The sequence below is a fragment of the Entelurus aequoreus genome, linkage group LG01, assembly GCF_033978785.1.
Source record: "Entelurus aequoreus isolate RoL-2023_Sb linkage group LG01, RoL_Eaeq_v1.1, whole genome shotgun sequence".
NCBI classification, from domain to species: domain Eukaryota; kingdom Metazoa; phylum Chordata; class Actinopteri; order Syngnathiformes; family Syngnathidae; genus Entelurus; species Entelurus aequoreus.
Window position 1 is genome coordinate 36494517 of NC_084731.1, and position 13748 is coordinate 36508264.

Sequence of the window (13748 nt, forward strand, 5' to 3'; positions counted from 1 at the left end):
ACAGTATATATATATATATATATATATATATATATATATATATATATATATACAGTATATATATATATATATATATATCTATATATATATATATACAGTATATATATATATATATATATATCTATATATATATATATGTACGATGTATATATGTATCCACGACGCCGCCATCATCGTCACTCTATGGCATGTCTGTGCAGAGCACATACCTTTTACATGATATATCATATCAAATACAATATATCATATAAATCAATACAATCAATTTGCATGTTTTGTGGGTGTGCATTTTGTAACAATAGGATTTGTTATTTATGTTTATGTCGCACATAGACGTATATGAGGACGGGCCGGAAGCCATATTAAGTATTAACAGCTACCGATGTATGTGTTTGTGTAGTGTGTGTTATGTAAAAACAAAAAGACCCAGGGATGAAGCGTAATGCTCGATCATCCAGTTTGTAGTCAAGCAACCGAATGAACTGAAACACATTTAAGCCAAATGTGTTTTAATGACACCCAATTGTGCCGCAATGGAGCGATGTCAGACGGCAAACACGGACCTGTCAGTCACAGCGACTGCTATCTTTCTTTAAAGCGACTTTACGGATTATCATATAACCTTAGTTTTTCACTTCTTCGAGTAGATTAATATTGACCTGTGGATTAATGGATTGCTAGGACGGTTGATAAAATGCGATCGTGATTTAGAGTAAAGTACATTCACTTCAAACTGACACGGCGTGCATGACTTTCAGGAACTTTTGAGGTGGAAATATTGTTTGTTGCAAAATTTTGTATGATGTTGCTTCCTTGTCATTATTCCAAACTGATTTTATGTGCAGCAGCGACAGCTGAACTGAATGTGACAATGTGTCGTAATTATGTCAGTCAGCTGGAACAAATAATACAGAACGCAGTATCGTTAGTCCAGAATCTTCACGGTCCTCAAGGACCGACCTAATTTGGAACCGGTACGAAAAATACTGATAGTCGTATGTACCTCAGTTTTAGAATCACTGATAAAGTATATATAGCATATAATTGATATAGTATACAATAGATATAGCAATAAACATATAGTGTATATAGTAGAAATAGCAGCTATAGCATTCATTATAACATACATAGCATACAGCAGATATGGTATGTAGTATATATAGTATACAGTAGGTAGATATGCCATACAGTAGATAAAGCATATGGTAGATATAGTATATGATGATATAGTATACAGTAGACATAGTGTACAGTAAATATAGCATTTTGTAGATATAGCATTTGGTAGATATAGCATACAGTAGATATAGCATAAGTAGATATGGCATAAAGTAAATGAACTGTGTGTTACAGCCTAACTGCCATTTTCTAATATAAACATGCTCTTTTGTAGTTGTATATTCAACTGTGCTGTGTACTGTAGTGGAAATGCAAATACTTACCAACATAAAAACTCCGATATTGTTTGTTTTGTTTCATCTTCCTTTCTACAATAACTTAAGTATTCTTGGACAGTCTTTTTTGTTTGTGTTGTTGTTTTGTTACAACAATCTTAGCAGACTATAGTTGTCTTCAGAAAGCAACGATGTTTGGATGGACAAGCTTGTGTTCCACCTTGTGATGTACAGTACTGTCCACTCTCAGTGCTGCAATATGGATCTTTTTAATGGCGCTGGTCTGCTACTGTAAATCTTATTTATTATTCATCAGCAAAGGGAAAGCTTTCAAATCCTGACTGTGCACTTGAACACTCATGGGAAAAAAAAAAAATTTGATATATATATTTGATGGAAGATCAAACATGGTGAGGTTTCACGGTGCGATTAGTTGTAATGTTTGGTGCAGTAAAAAGGAAGTCTGGTGCGTTTGCTCTGCTAGTATGGTTCGTTTTGATCAAGTGTGAACGCCATCTTGCAGACCAGTGATAGAGACTTTGTATACGTGTGCATGCGTTCTCACAAACAATCGGTCAAACAAAAAGTCAATAACATTAGAAAAGCAGTCACATTAAACAATCAGTAACATAACAAAATGATCAGTAACAAATAAACGGTAACATAAACAATCAGTAACAAACAATTAGTAACACAATCAGTCACATAAACAATTAAGTCATCCAATCAATCAGTCTCACAAACCACAGGCAACATAAACAATCAGCAACATAAACAATCAGGAACACAAACAATCAGAAACACAAACAGTCAACTGCATACACATTAGCAGCATACACAATCAGCAGCATAAACAATCAGCAACACAAACAATCAGTAACGCAAAGAATCTGTTACACGAACAATCAGGAACATAAACATTAACTAACATAAACAATCAGGAACACAAACAATCAGAAACACAAACAGTCAACTGCATACACATTAGCAGCATACACAATCAGCAGCATAAACAATCAGCAACACAAACAAACAGTAATGCAAAAAATCAGTTACAGGAACAATCAGGAACATAAACATTCAGTAACATAAACAATCAGCAACACAAACAATCAGTAACACAAACAATCAGGAACATAAACATTCAGTAACACAAACAATCAGCAGCCTACACAATCAGCAGCATAAACAGTCAGTAACACAAACAATCAGGGACATAAACAATCAGAAACACAAACAATCAGTAACATAACAATCAGGAACACATAAGAGTCTGTTACACAAATAACCAATACCACAAACAATCAGTAACGTAAACAACCATGAACACTAAACAGTTAGAAACATTAAAAAATCAGGAACATGTTCATCTTCTTCAGCTGTTTGATATTATCTGCGGGCACTCATGTAAATATTTGACCTTTGTCTTCTAGATCTTTCTCTGATCACACGATCACGGTTTCCTGCTCAAAGTCAACTTAAATACTCCTTACATATTTTATTATTTCTCAACCCTCTCACATTAATATTGTCTGCACTGTATTTGCATTTCACACGTGATCACTTGGATGTGTTTGTTACTCCCCTTTGAAAAGTACCTACAACACAAACAAATTACGAATACAAAACAAAAACACCTTGAGCACAAAGAATGAGGCTACACTCACTTTATTACCTGCTCTTCTCCATGTGGGCCTGGAATATTAATAGATGTTTTATTCTGGAGTCAGGAAGGTGACCTCCATTCATGTGTGTGTCCACTGAGAGACTAATATTTTCATACAGTACATTTTTATCTTTGTACAAATTGTCATACTGTGCATTTTGATCTTTATACAAACTATTATACTGTACATATTTTATCTTTATACAAACTATCTTATAGTACATTTTCCATATTTATACAAATTATCATACAATATATTTTGCATATTTATACATATCATTATACAAACCCCGTTTCCATATGAGTTGGGAAATTGTGTTAGATGTAAATATAAACGGAACACAATGATTTGCAAATCATTTTCAACCCATATGCAGTTGAATATGCTACAAAGACAACATATTTGATGTTCAAACTGATAAACTTTTTTTTTTTGCAAATAATCATTAACTTTAGAATTTGATGCCAGCAACACGTGACAAAGAAGTTGGGAAAGGTGGCAATAAATACTGATAAAGTTGAGGAATGCTCATCAAACACTTATTTGGAACATCCCACAGGTGAACAGGCAAATTGGGAACAGGTGGGTGCCATGATTGGGTATAAAAGTAGATTCCATGAAATGCTCAGTCATTCACAAACAAGGATGGGGCGAGGGTCACCACTTTGTCAACAAATGCGTGAGCAAATTGTTGAACAGTTTAAGAAAAACCTTTCTCAACCAGCTATTGCAAGGAATTTAGGGATTTCACCATCTACGGTCCGTAATATCATCAAAGGGTTCAGAGAATCTGGAGAAATCACTGCACGTAAGCAGCTAAGCCCGTGACCTTCGATCCCTCAGGCTGTACTGCATCAACAAGCGACATCAGTGTTGAGTTGAGTTTGAGTTTATTTCGAACATGCAAGCATACAACATGATACGTCACAATTTCCAGTTTCTCTTTTCAACATGTTCGAAAAGGAGTAGGAAGAAGCAGAGCTTATTTAATCCTACCCCTTTTCTTTACATAACAGTTGCTGAAACTTTTTTTATTCACTTCCTGTTCTCAATTTTTTCCCAATAAACTCCATATGTAATCACAATAAAAATAAATAAATAAATAATAGTAAGAATTTAATAATAATAATTGGTGAAGAAAGTCATATTTCATATGATGAGATAAGTAAGATTACTTTAAGAATGAATGAATGGATGGATGAAATAAATTGAAAATGTTTGTCATGGTTCTTCTTCTTTGTACTTTGTAAACACTTTGAGTTTGAAGAGTTTCTTGAAGTGGATCATATTAGTACATTGTTTGATTGCTTTGCTTAATCCATTCCATAATTTAATTCCACATACTGATATACTGAAGGTCTTAAGTGTTGTACGTGCGTACAAATGTTTTAAATTACATTTTTCTCTAAGATTATATTTCTCCTCTTTTGTTGAGAAGAATTGTTGTATATTCTTGGGTAGCAGGTTATAGTTTGCTTTGTGCATAATTTTAGCTGTTTGCAAATTCACTATGTCGTGGAATTTCAGTATCTTTGATTCAATAAATAAAGGATTTGTATGTTCTCTATATCCAACATTATTTATTATTCTAACTGATCTTTTTTGTAACACCGTTAATGAATGAAGTGTACTTTTGTAATTATTTCCCCATATTTCTACACAGTAGCTCAGATATGGTAACACTAGTGAGCAGTATAGACTATGAAGTGATTTTTTGTCTAGAACATGTTTTGCTTTATTCATTATTGACGTGTTTCTTGCAACTTTATGTTGTATATTTTTTACGTGAGATTTCCAGTTCAATTTATCATCAATCATTATACCTAGAAATTTGGTTTCATTTACTCTTTCAATTTCTATTCCGTCTATTTGTATTTGTGTTTGACTTTCTCTTCTACTATTACCAAATAGCATTATTTTAGTTTTACTAAGATTCAACGATAGTCTGTTTTTGTCAAACCATCTTTTTAATTTGTTAATTTCTTCTGTTATTATTTGTATTATCTCCTGTGTGTTCTCTCCTGAACAAAACGCTGTTGTATCATCCGCAAATAATACTAACTTTAAATCTTTTGTAACTTTACAAATGTCATTTATATAGAGATTGAATAATTTAGGTCCTAATATTGATCCCTGAGGTACACCACATGATATATTTAGCGTTGTAGACATGTGTTCGCCTAGCTTCACGTATTGTTTCCTGTTCGTTAGATAACTTCTTATCCAGTTTAAGACTAACCCTCTGATGCCATATCGTTCTAGTTTTTTGATTAAAATATTGTGATTAATTGTGTCAAATGCTTTAGTTAGATCCATAAAAACTGCTGCTGCACATTTTTTACTGTCTATTGCATTGGTAATTTCTTCTGTAATTTCAATTAAAGCCATTGAAGTTGAGACATTAGCTCTGTATCCATATTGGTTCTCTTCGAGTATTCTATTTTTATTTATGAAACGCTCTAATCTGTTATTAAACAGTTTTTCAATGATTTTAGAAAATTGTGGAAGTAAAGAAACAGGTCTAATTGATGTTTATCTCCAGTCTTATAAATTGGTGCAACTTTAGCTATTTTCATTTTGTTTGGAAATGTACCTGTTTGAAATGATAGGTTACTAATATACATTAATGGTCCTGATATCTCTTCTATAACCTTTTTTATCGTATCCATATCAATTCCATTACAATCAGTTGAAGTCTTAGATTTACATTTTTCACGATTATAACTATTTCCTCCTGTGTCACATTACTGAGGAACATGGAGTTGGGATTTCGCTCTATGGTATCATTATAGTCCTCAATTGGAACTGGGTCTGGAATCCTTTCTTCCAATTTTGGTCCAATATTTACAAAATAATTATTGAAGCTTTCAACTACTTCCTTTATGTTGTCATTGTTTTTATTTCCGTCTAAAAAGTATTGAGGGTAGTCCCTCTTTGTGCCATTTTTAATAATGCTATTGAGGATGCCCCATGTTGCTCTCATATTATTTTTGTTCCTGTCCAATAATTCACTGTAATATTCTTTTCTACATGATCGTAGTATTTCTGTTAACTTGTTTTTATACTTTTTGTACTTAATTTCTGCCTCTATAGTTCTTTGTGCTATAAATTCTCTATATAGTGTATTCTTCTTCTTACAAGCATTTTTTAATCCTTTTGTCATCCATGGTTGGTTATTCTTTCTCTGTTTATTACTAAGTTGTATCCATGGACAATGTTTGTCATAAAGTATTATGAACTTGTTTAAGAAATGCGTATATGCGTCACTTCCTGTCAATGAGAAAGGACGCAAAAGAGAAAGGCTCCGCTCTTGCTACCGGAGTTTTTTGTTAAATCTGAAGATTTTGACCACTGATTTGCGATCACAGCCACAGGAGAGTACCCTGGCATCTTCAATCTGATTTTGGTCAGTTGAGAGGCACTGATACGCTGAAAGAAGGCGAGTTGGGAGAGCCGTTAGCCTCAAACCAAAGGCGCCTTGCCGCAGTTCAAAGCGGTTGCCTAGCAACCAAAAGCTACGGAGAGTTTACAGCTGTTTTAAAGTGATCCCGACGTCGCAGAGTGATATAAGTTGACAGGCTGAAACCTCAAATTGATCTCTGAACGGCGCAAGATACGAAATTGTTGGAAAAAACAAGTTAAAGTGCCGCAAGTCGCTAAAGAAGCAACTGCCCTTAAGACACAAGCAAGAGGCATTGACGTCAGTGACTGCCGCGATGCGAAAAGGTAAAGGAAAGATTGAAATCCCGAAACCTTCGGGGTCAGCTGTTACAGAACACAACTGGGAACAAGATTTGAGGTTGGACACAAGACATGATGGGCATCAAGAAGTGATAATACAAATACTTGAAGAAATGAAAGAAGAAATGAAAGAAATGAAAGAAGAAATGAAATAAATGAAAAAAGAAATGAAAGAAATGAAAGAAGAAATGAAAGAATTGAAAGAAATGAAAGAAGAAATGAAAGAATTGAAGGAATATCTGAGAAAAGTAACAACAGAACACCAACAAGATGTGAAAAGTCTGCAGGAAAATATAGAAAATCTGCAATCTCAGAACAACAGAAGAAATAATGAAGCCACTGAAATGAGCAAACAAATGAAGACCCTTCAAGAAGACAACAACATGCTGAGGAATATCATAGATGAAATGGATCAGGACAAACGAATGAATGATATCATCGTGACTGGGCACCGAATTAAACCAAGATCCTATGCGAAAGCTGTGAATAATGAAGGTGAACCAGATGAAATGGATATGATCTCAGCAGAACAGCAAGTGGTCAACTTTCTGCAATCAAAGGAAATTGAAATTGACATTAATACCATCGAAACATGCATCCCACTGAACGGAAGAAACAACAACGCCACTCCAGTCGTGCTCGTGAAACTTGTAAACAGAAAATCTAAAATGGCACTGCTGAGACAGGGTAAGAAGCTGAAGGGAACAAATGTGTACATGAATGAGCATCTCACAAAACGCAATGCTGGAATCGCCAAGAAAGCACGCGACTTGAGAAGGCAGGGAAAAATCCAGGGAACTTGGAGCACCAACTGTAAAATCTACATCAAGCTGAATGGAAGTCCAGAAGCAAGAGTAATTGTTGTCCATGACATCAAGGACCTGGACAATTTTTAAAGTTTACACAGCTACCAAAACAACGATGATAATGGACTCTGACAGAAAACAAACACCCAAATTCAGCATCGACACTACTATGTTCCAAGGGACGACTAAACAAGAGGACCTACATTCAGGATTGCATTCACCTACACTTATTGAGATTATTGAAACAACATCAAAGATTGTTGAACAAGAAAATATGGAACTAAAAAATTTCTGCAACAAAGATTACAAAAACCAGGATTTGGAAAATGATATAGATCCAGATACAAATTTTTTCTCCCACATCAGTAATAATTGTTTTTATTATACAGATGATCAATATAATAGCAACATTACATGCGATAACAAATTGTCAATTATTCATTTTAATAGCAGAAGCTTGTATGCAAACTACAACAACATTAAGAACTTTTTGGAACACATCAACGAACCATTCAAAGTGATTGCTGTTACAGAAACATGGATTGATGATAAAAAAGGAATAGATTTTGATCTGGAGGGATATGAACTAAACTACATCAACAGAACCAACAAAAATGGAGGAGGAGTAGCTGTGTACATGATGAAGAACCTGAACTACAAATTGGTAAAAAACATGTCATTTGCTATAGATAATATCTTAGAATGTATAACCATTGAAATATGTCAGGAAAAAAGCAAAAACATTTTCATCAGTTGTATATATAGATCACCTAAGTCAAGTATAGAAACATTTGAAGAATGGATCAAGGCTACTTACATGGATAATGGTCAAAGAATAATGTTCTTATGTGGTGACTTTAATATTGACTTATTGAACCCTAACAAGCAAAAGTCTATTAATACAATGTACAGCATCAGTTTATATCCAAAAATCACAAAGCCAAGTGTGTAAAGGATATCACCACATGGGCTCAGGAACACTTCAGAAACCCACTGTCAGTAACTACAGTTGGTTGCTACATCTGTAAGTGCAAGTTAAAACTCTCCTATGCAAGGCAAAAACCGTTTATCAACAACACCCAGAAACGCCGTCGGCTTCGCTGGGCCTGAGCTCATCTAAGATGGACTGATACAAAGTGGAAAAGTTTTCTGTGGTCTGACGAGTCCACATTTCAAATTGTTTTTGGAAACTGTGGACGTCGTGTCTTCTGGACCAAAGAGGAAAAGAACCATCTGGATTGTTATAGGCGCAAAGTTGAAAAGCCAGCATCTGTGATGGTATGGGTGTGTATTAGTGCCCAAGACATGGGTAACTTACACATCTGTGAAGGCGCCATTAATGCTGAAAGGTACATACAGGTTTTGGAGCAACATATGTTGCCATCCAAGCAACGTTACCATGGACGCCCCTGCTTATTTCAGCAAGACAATGCCAAGCCACGTGTTACATCAACGTGGCTTCATAGTAAAAGAGTGCAGGTACTAGACTGGCCTGCCTGTAGTCCAGACCTGTCTCCCATTGAAAATGTGTGGCGCATTATGAAGCCTAAAATACCACAACAGAGACCCCCGGACTGTTGAACAACTTAAGCTGTACATCAAGCAAGAATGGGAAATTCCACCTGAGAAGCTTAAAATATGTGTCTCCTCAGTTCCCAAACGTTTACGGAGTGTTGTTGTTAAAAGGAAAGGCCATGTAACACAGTGGTGAACATGCCCTTTCCCAACTACTTTGGCACGTGTTGCAGCCATGAAATTCTAAGTTAATTATTATTTGCAAAAAAAAAAAAAGTTTATGAGTTTGAACATCAAATATCTTGTCTTTGTAGTGCATTCAATTGAATATGAGTTGAAAAGGATTTACAAATCATAGTATTCCGTTTATATTTACATCTAAAACAATTTCCCAACTCATATGGAAACGGGGTTTGTAGTTCATAATGCCAGAATGTTTATGATAGTTAGACCTTTGCAGAGGTCTTGCCTCTGCTGAATAGTTCACATTGGGCTCAGATACTGTTTATTGGAAAATAACTTTCTAATTTTCTGAATATAGTTTTGATAAATGTGCCTTCTTCCGCAGAGAAACTACAAAAAAGTTCAAAAATATATCAAAAGTTATCTGCTTTGTGCACTGGAACTGAAGCTTGAAGAATGTTTGTCCAACATGTTGAAGATGAAAAGTTCACATTCAAGGGGAACTGCATGGTATGAGCAATACATGAATTGTGTGTGTCCCACCTGGCACATGCTTCAGTCCTCTACAGTTTGTATTAGTAGCACATCCCTTCAACTTTGAAGTTTGTCTAACTTGAGTTTTTTTGTTCCATCAGGTGCTGGGGAGTCTGGGAAAAGTACCATTGTGAAGCAGATGAAGTAAGTCACAAATAATTTCTTCATCAAGTAAAAGTTTCTGCTATCCAGTTATCAACAACATGGAATACTTCCATCAGTATACTTTACTGTGTGTACTTTTATGTACTGGGGATGTTCCCATCATGGTTTTATGCTACCGACATTGATCATCCAAGAGTGAGATCGGCCGTCACCAATATCTATCCATACATCCATGTTCTACCGCTTGTCCCGTTCAGGGTCGCGGGGGTGCTGGAGCCTATCTCAGCTGCATTCGTACATGTATTACTGTACATTTTTCAATATATTTATGATGTGTAATTGACATTTTAACACTATTTGAACTAGTTCATTAGTTTCTTAATACAAGCAATTGTTTGTTTAAAATAAAGTCAATAATAGCCAGTAACTAAAAAAAATCCAAACTACTATCTACTACTCTTTTAAATCTTTTGATTTTTTCCTTCAAGGTCTTCCTCTGTCCACACTGCAATTTTATTTTTATTTTACTTATAATTCACAATCCTTATGGGAGAAAAGAGCAAATTTTTTTGTTTAATGCATTCTAACTCGTAAGCAAAAGTCCGCCAAAGATTGAGCCAATGGCAGCCATGACGTCACTGCGTTTATTCCGCCCATAAAACCTTTATAAATAACCTTCCAAAAAGCGCCAACAATACTCTATTAGAATATTGTAGGAGTATTTGCGATATTATTAAAAAAAGTGCTATCATTAAGGACTTATATTTAGCGGAGAGAGGTAACTTTCTTATGCTGCTGCATTGACATCATGAGCTGGTGAGCTGCTTTCTCGCCTCAGCGTTTGCGAAAGTTTATTCTAGATTGTAAGTCATGCCTCCCACCTTGATAGTAAAATGATGAGGACATAATTGGAAAGTTGGTACACTTTTAGACCCGGCAATGGCAAAAAAGACCCGAAAAGATGCTTCATTCCACCCCCCTTTTTTCTTTGCGAGGATTATGAGTCAGTCTTCCTCTAAATGGGAATATATCAACATCCTAACAGTCAGCATCCTAGTGGGAGCAGACATTGTACAGTAAATAATTTTAACCTTAATCAAGCACTTATTTCTTCTGTTGTCTTAAGCTATTTTAGCAGTTAGCTTAGCTATTAGCATGCCTGCTTCTGGCTTTCTCTTTGTGTAACATGTTTAGCCTGATAATGCTACTTGTCAATGATACTTAAGAAACTAAGAAATGTAGTTTATTTTAGGCTGACCATATTCTGAAATCCCAAAAAGAGGACACATATATGCGTGCCAAGGCGGGCAGCACGCCAAGGCCGGGACTAGGTGAAAATTTACCAATGATACTCGAACTTGCTTTATAAATAATATATTTTTTTAAATAAAGCATTTTTTCTCCTCTGTTGACAGTAGTGTTGGCGCTAGGAATTTTCAAAATGGGGTCCCAGGGACCCCATCAAGTCATAAAAATGGGGTACCACAGTAAATTTTTTGGGTCCCACTTTTTTGTAAGCGTTTTGAAAACAAATGACAAATGTATGCATTATCCTGTTGTATCTCACATTCTATATTGTGTTTTGGAAAAAGGTTGTCATAAACGCTACTTAATTCATTAAAAAAGATAATACAAAAGAAAACAAATGTGTATACATATGTAAATGTATTCAGTTATAAACATTCATTCACTTTCTTCTTTCCTCCATGGATCTAAACTTTACCACTGCTGGTAGTGTTTTCTATGTTTTTATTTAATAAGTTGTAGGTGTATTTATTTCAGTATAAAAGTGTAAAAAGTGTTTTGCTTAGGTCATGAAATGATGATAATGGTGTGCCAGGGCATACATACATTTTATATTTAACGCTTAGATCTCTGGAGTCTACATCAACTTCAGATCTATTCCTCATTTCAAAATGTTTTAGTTTTTTTTTATGTTGTTTTTTTTGTTTGTTTGTATTCCGCCCTTTTTTGTCAAACAAAACTATGTTTTTTATGGCAAACACACAAAATATGCAAAATCTTCCACCAAAAATATTTTTCAAAGTGGAATATTTGATGTGAAGTAATCGGAACCTTTGATAGGTCAATAATTCATAATAACATAACAATGACCGTTTGAAAGAAAAAAAAAACAGCTTTGTTTTATTAGTCAACATTGCAACTTTTTCTAAATTACATTTCACCTTTAAGCTTTTTTATTTCACTTTTGTTATGTTTTTGTTAATTTTAATAGTATTTTTAGAATGTGCCGTGGGCCTTTAAAACATTAGCTGTGGGCCACAAATGGTAAAAAAAAATTAATAATCTGCGTCCTTTCTGATTTCAATGCGTTAAAAAGACACAATAAGTGCGTTAACGCCAACACTGCTTGACAGTATAACAAAATAAGTCACACTTATATTCTGTAACATTCACAGTTTTGGGAAAAAAAGTGCAGAGGTAGAAATATTCAAAATAACCTCTTGTGTATAATGTAAACATAAGTAATGCCTCAAAAGAAGTTAATTAAATTTAAACAAAAACAGCAGACGAGTTCTCGCCCTGCACAGCTGTTTTGTGCTTTGTAGTGTCGATATGGGCTTGTAGATCGTTGGCCCCTTTATTTGCCACAGATACATACGTTCCTGCTTTGCACACAGTGCATTCTGCTTTCCATGTGTCACGGCCAGGACGAAAACTCGAATACTTTTCCCACAAATCATCCGTGAAGTTGCATTTACGTTTAGGCATTTCTTGTTCTCGTGTCTCTCTCCAGTGTCTCCACTCACTAGCTCTCTCACTCTGTGTCTCTGCCCCTCCCTCACGAATGCTGCTACGTGTGCGCACCTTCAGGTTTGTTTTTTTTAACCCCTTCTTAACTTAACCCTGAACGTACATTGAAAATACACGCAACCCTAATTCAAAATTCTGGACATTTGAGGCATTTAAGAAACCCCGCCCGCAAAAGAGGACATGTCCGGGGAAAAGAGGACGTATGGTCAGCCTAGTTTATTTGCCGTAAGGGCCAACAAAACTTGAGATGCGGACACACATTGGGCACCCCTTGTTCTTTATTATTCTATATTTTTCTTTTTGGAAGCAGTCACTTGGACAACAAAATATTATTTGCACAATAATGTTATATTGTTTAATTAGACTGTTTTTATCACACAGTTATGAATTTGTCTAAAAATATATATATGCTTTATCATCTTGCTCATAAACCTTATCCCAATTAAAGTTCAGTAATTTATTTTGTAAGTGAGATAAGGATGACTCACTCCTCATAACCCTGCACCAATTTTTTTAAATAATCTATTTTCGTACTATATTTACCTTCATTAAATGAAATAAAACAGGCAAGTGCTCATTTACTGGATATCATTAATTAATAGTCCACTATAAATATTGCTTTCTGTATCTTGTGAATATATTATCAGTAGAACTGCTCTGGCCTGGTTTAAGTGTGTAATAGTATGGAATAAATGTAAAAAAAAAAATAATATACCAAATTAATATACCAAACGATCCTCCTGAATAATATTTGCTTTAATAGCAGATTATCTTGGTGTTTTTTCTGTTGGCTGCTATCGTCTTTTAACTCTCAGTGTAAGAACAGCAGATTAAAAAATAGTTTTCATATTTTTCTGTGTTGAACCTGAACACCAGTCAGAACACATGCAGGACCTCAAATTATTTATTTATTCACATTCCTTGAGGCAAACTGGCCACTGGATCTATTTTTAATGGTCTGGGAGCAAGAACAGTCTGTAAAAATGGTTTTAACACAAAAATGTGTCTGTGGGTGTGCGTGCGTGTAT

At 34.9% G+C, this 13748-nt stretch overlaps 1 protein-coding gene across 3 annotated transcripts in view; it reads left to right on the forward strand.

Annotated features, from left to right (window-relative positions):
* The window catches only part of LOC133651248 (guanine nucleotide-binding protein G(i) subunit alpha-2-like), an 81506-nt gene that overhangs the window by 31901 nt on the left and 35857 nt on the right, over positions 1-13748 (forward strand). For all 3 annotated transcript variants that reach the window (XM_062049308.1, XM_062049317.1, XM_062049324.1), the window contains one exon: positions 9942-9984. In XM_062049308.1, coding sequence (XP_061905292.1) covers positions 9942-9984 — 43 coding nt within the window. The remainder of the gene's footprint in view (positions 1-9941; positions 9985-13748) is intronic.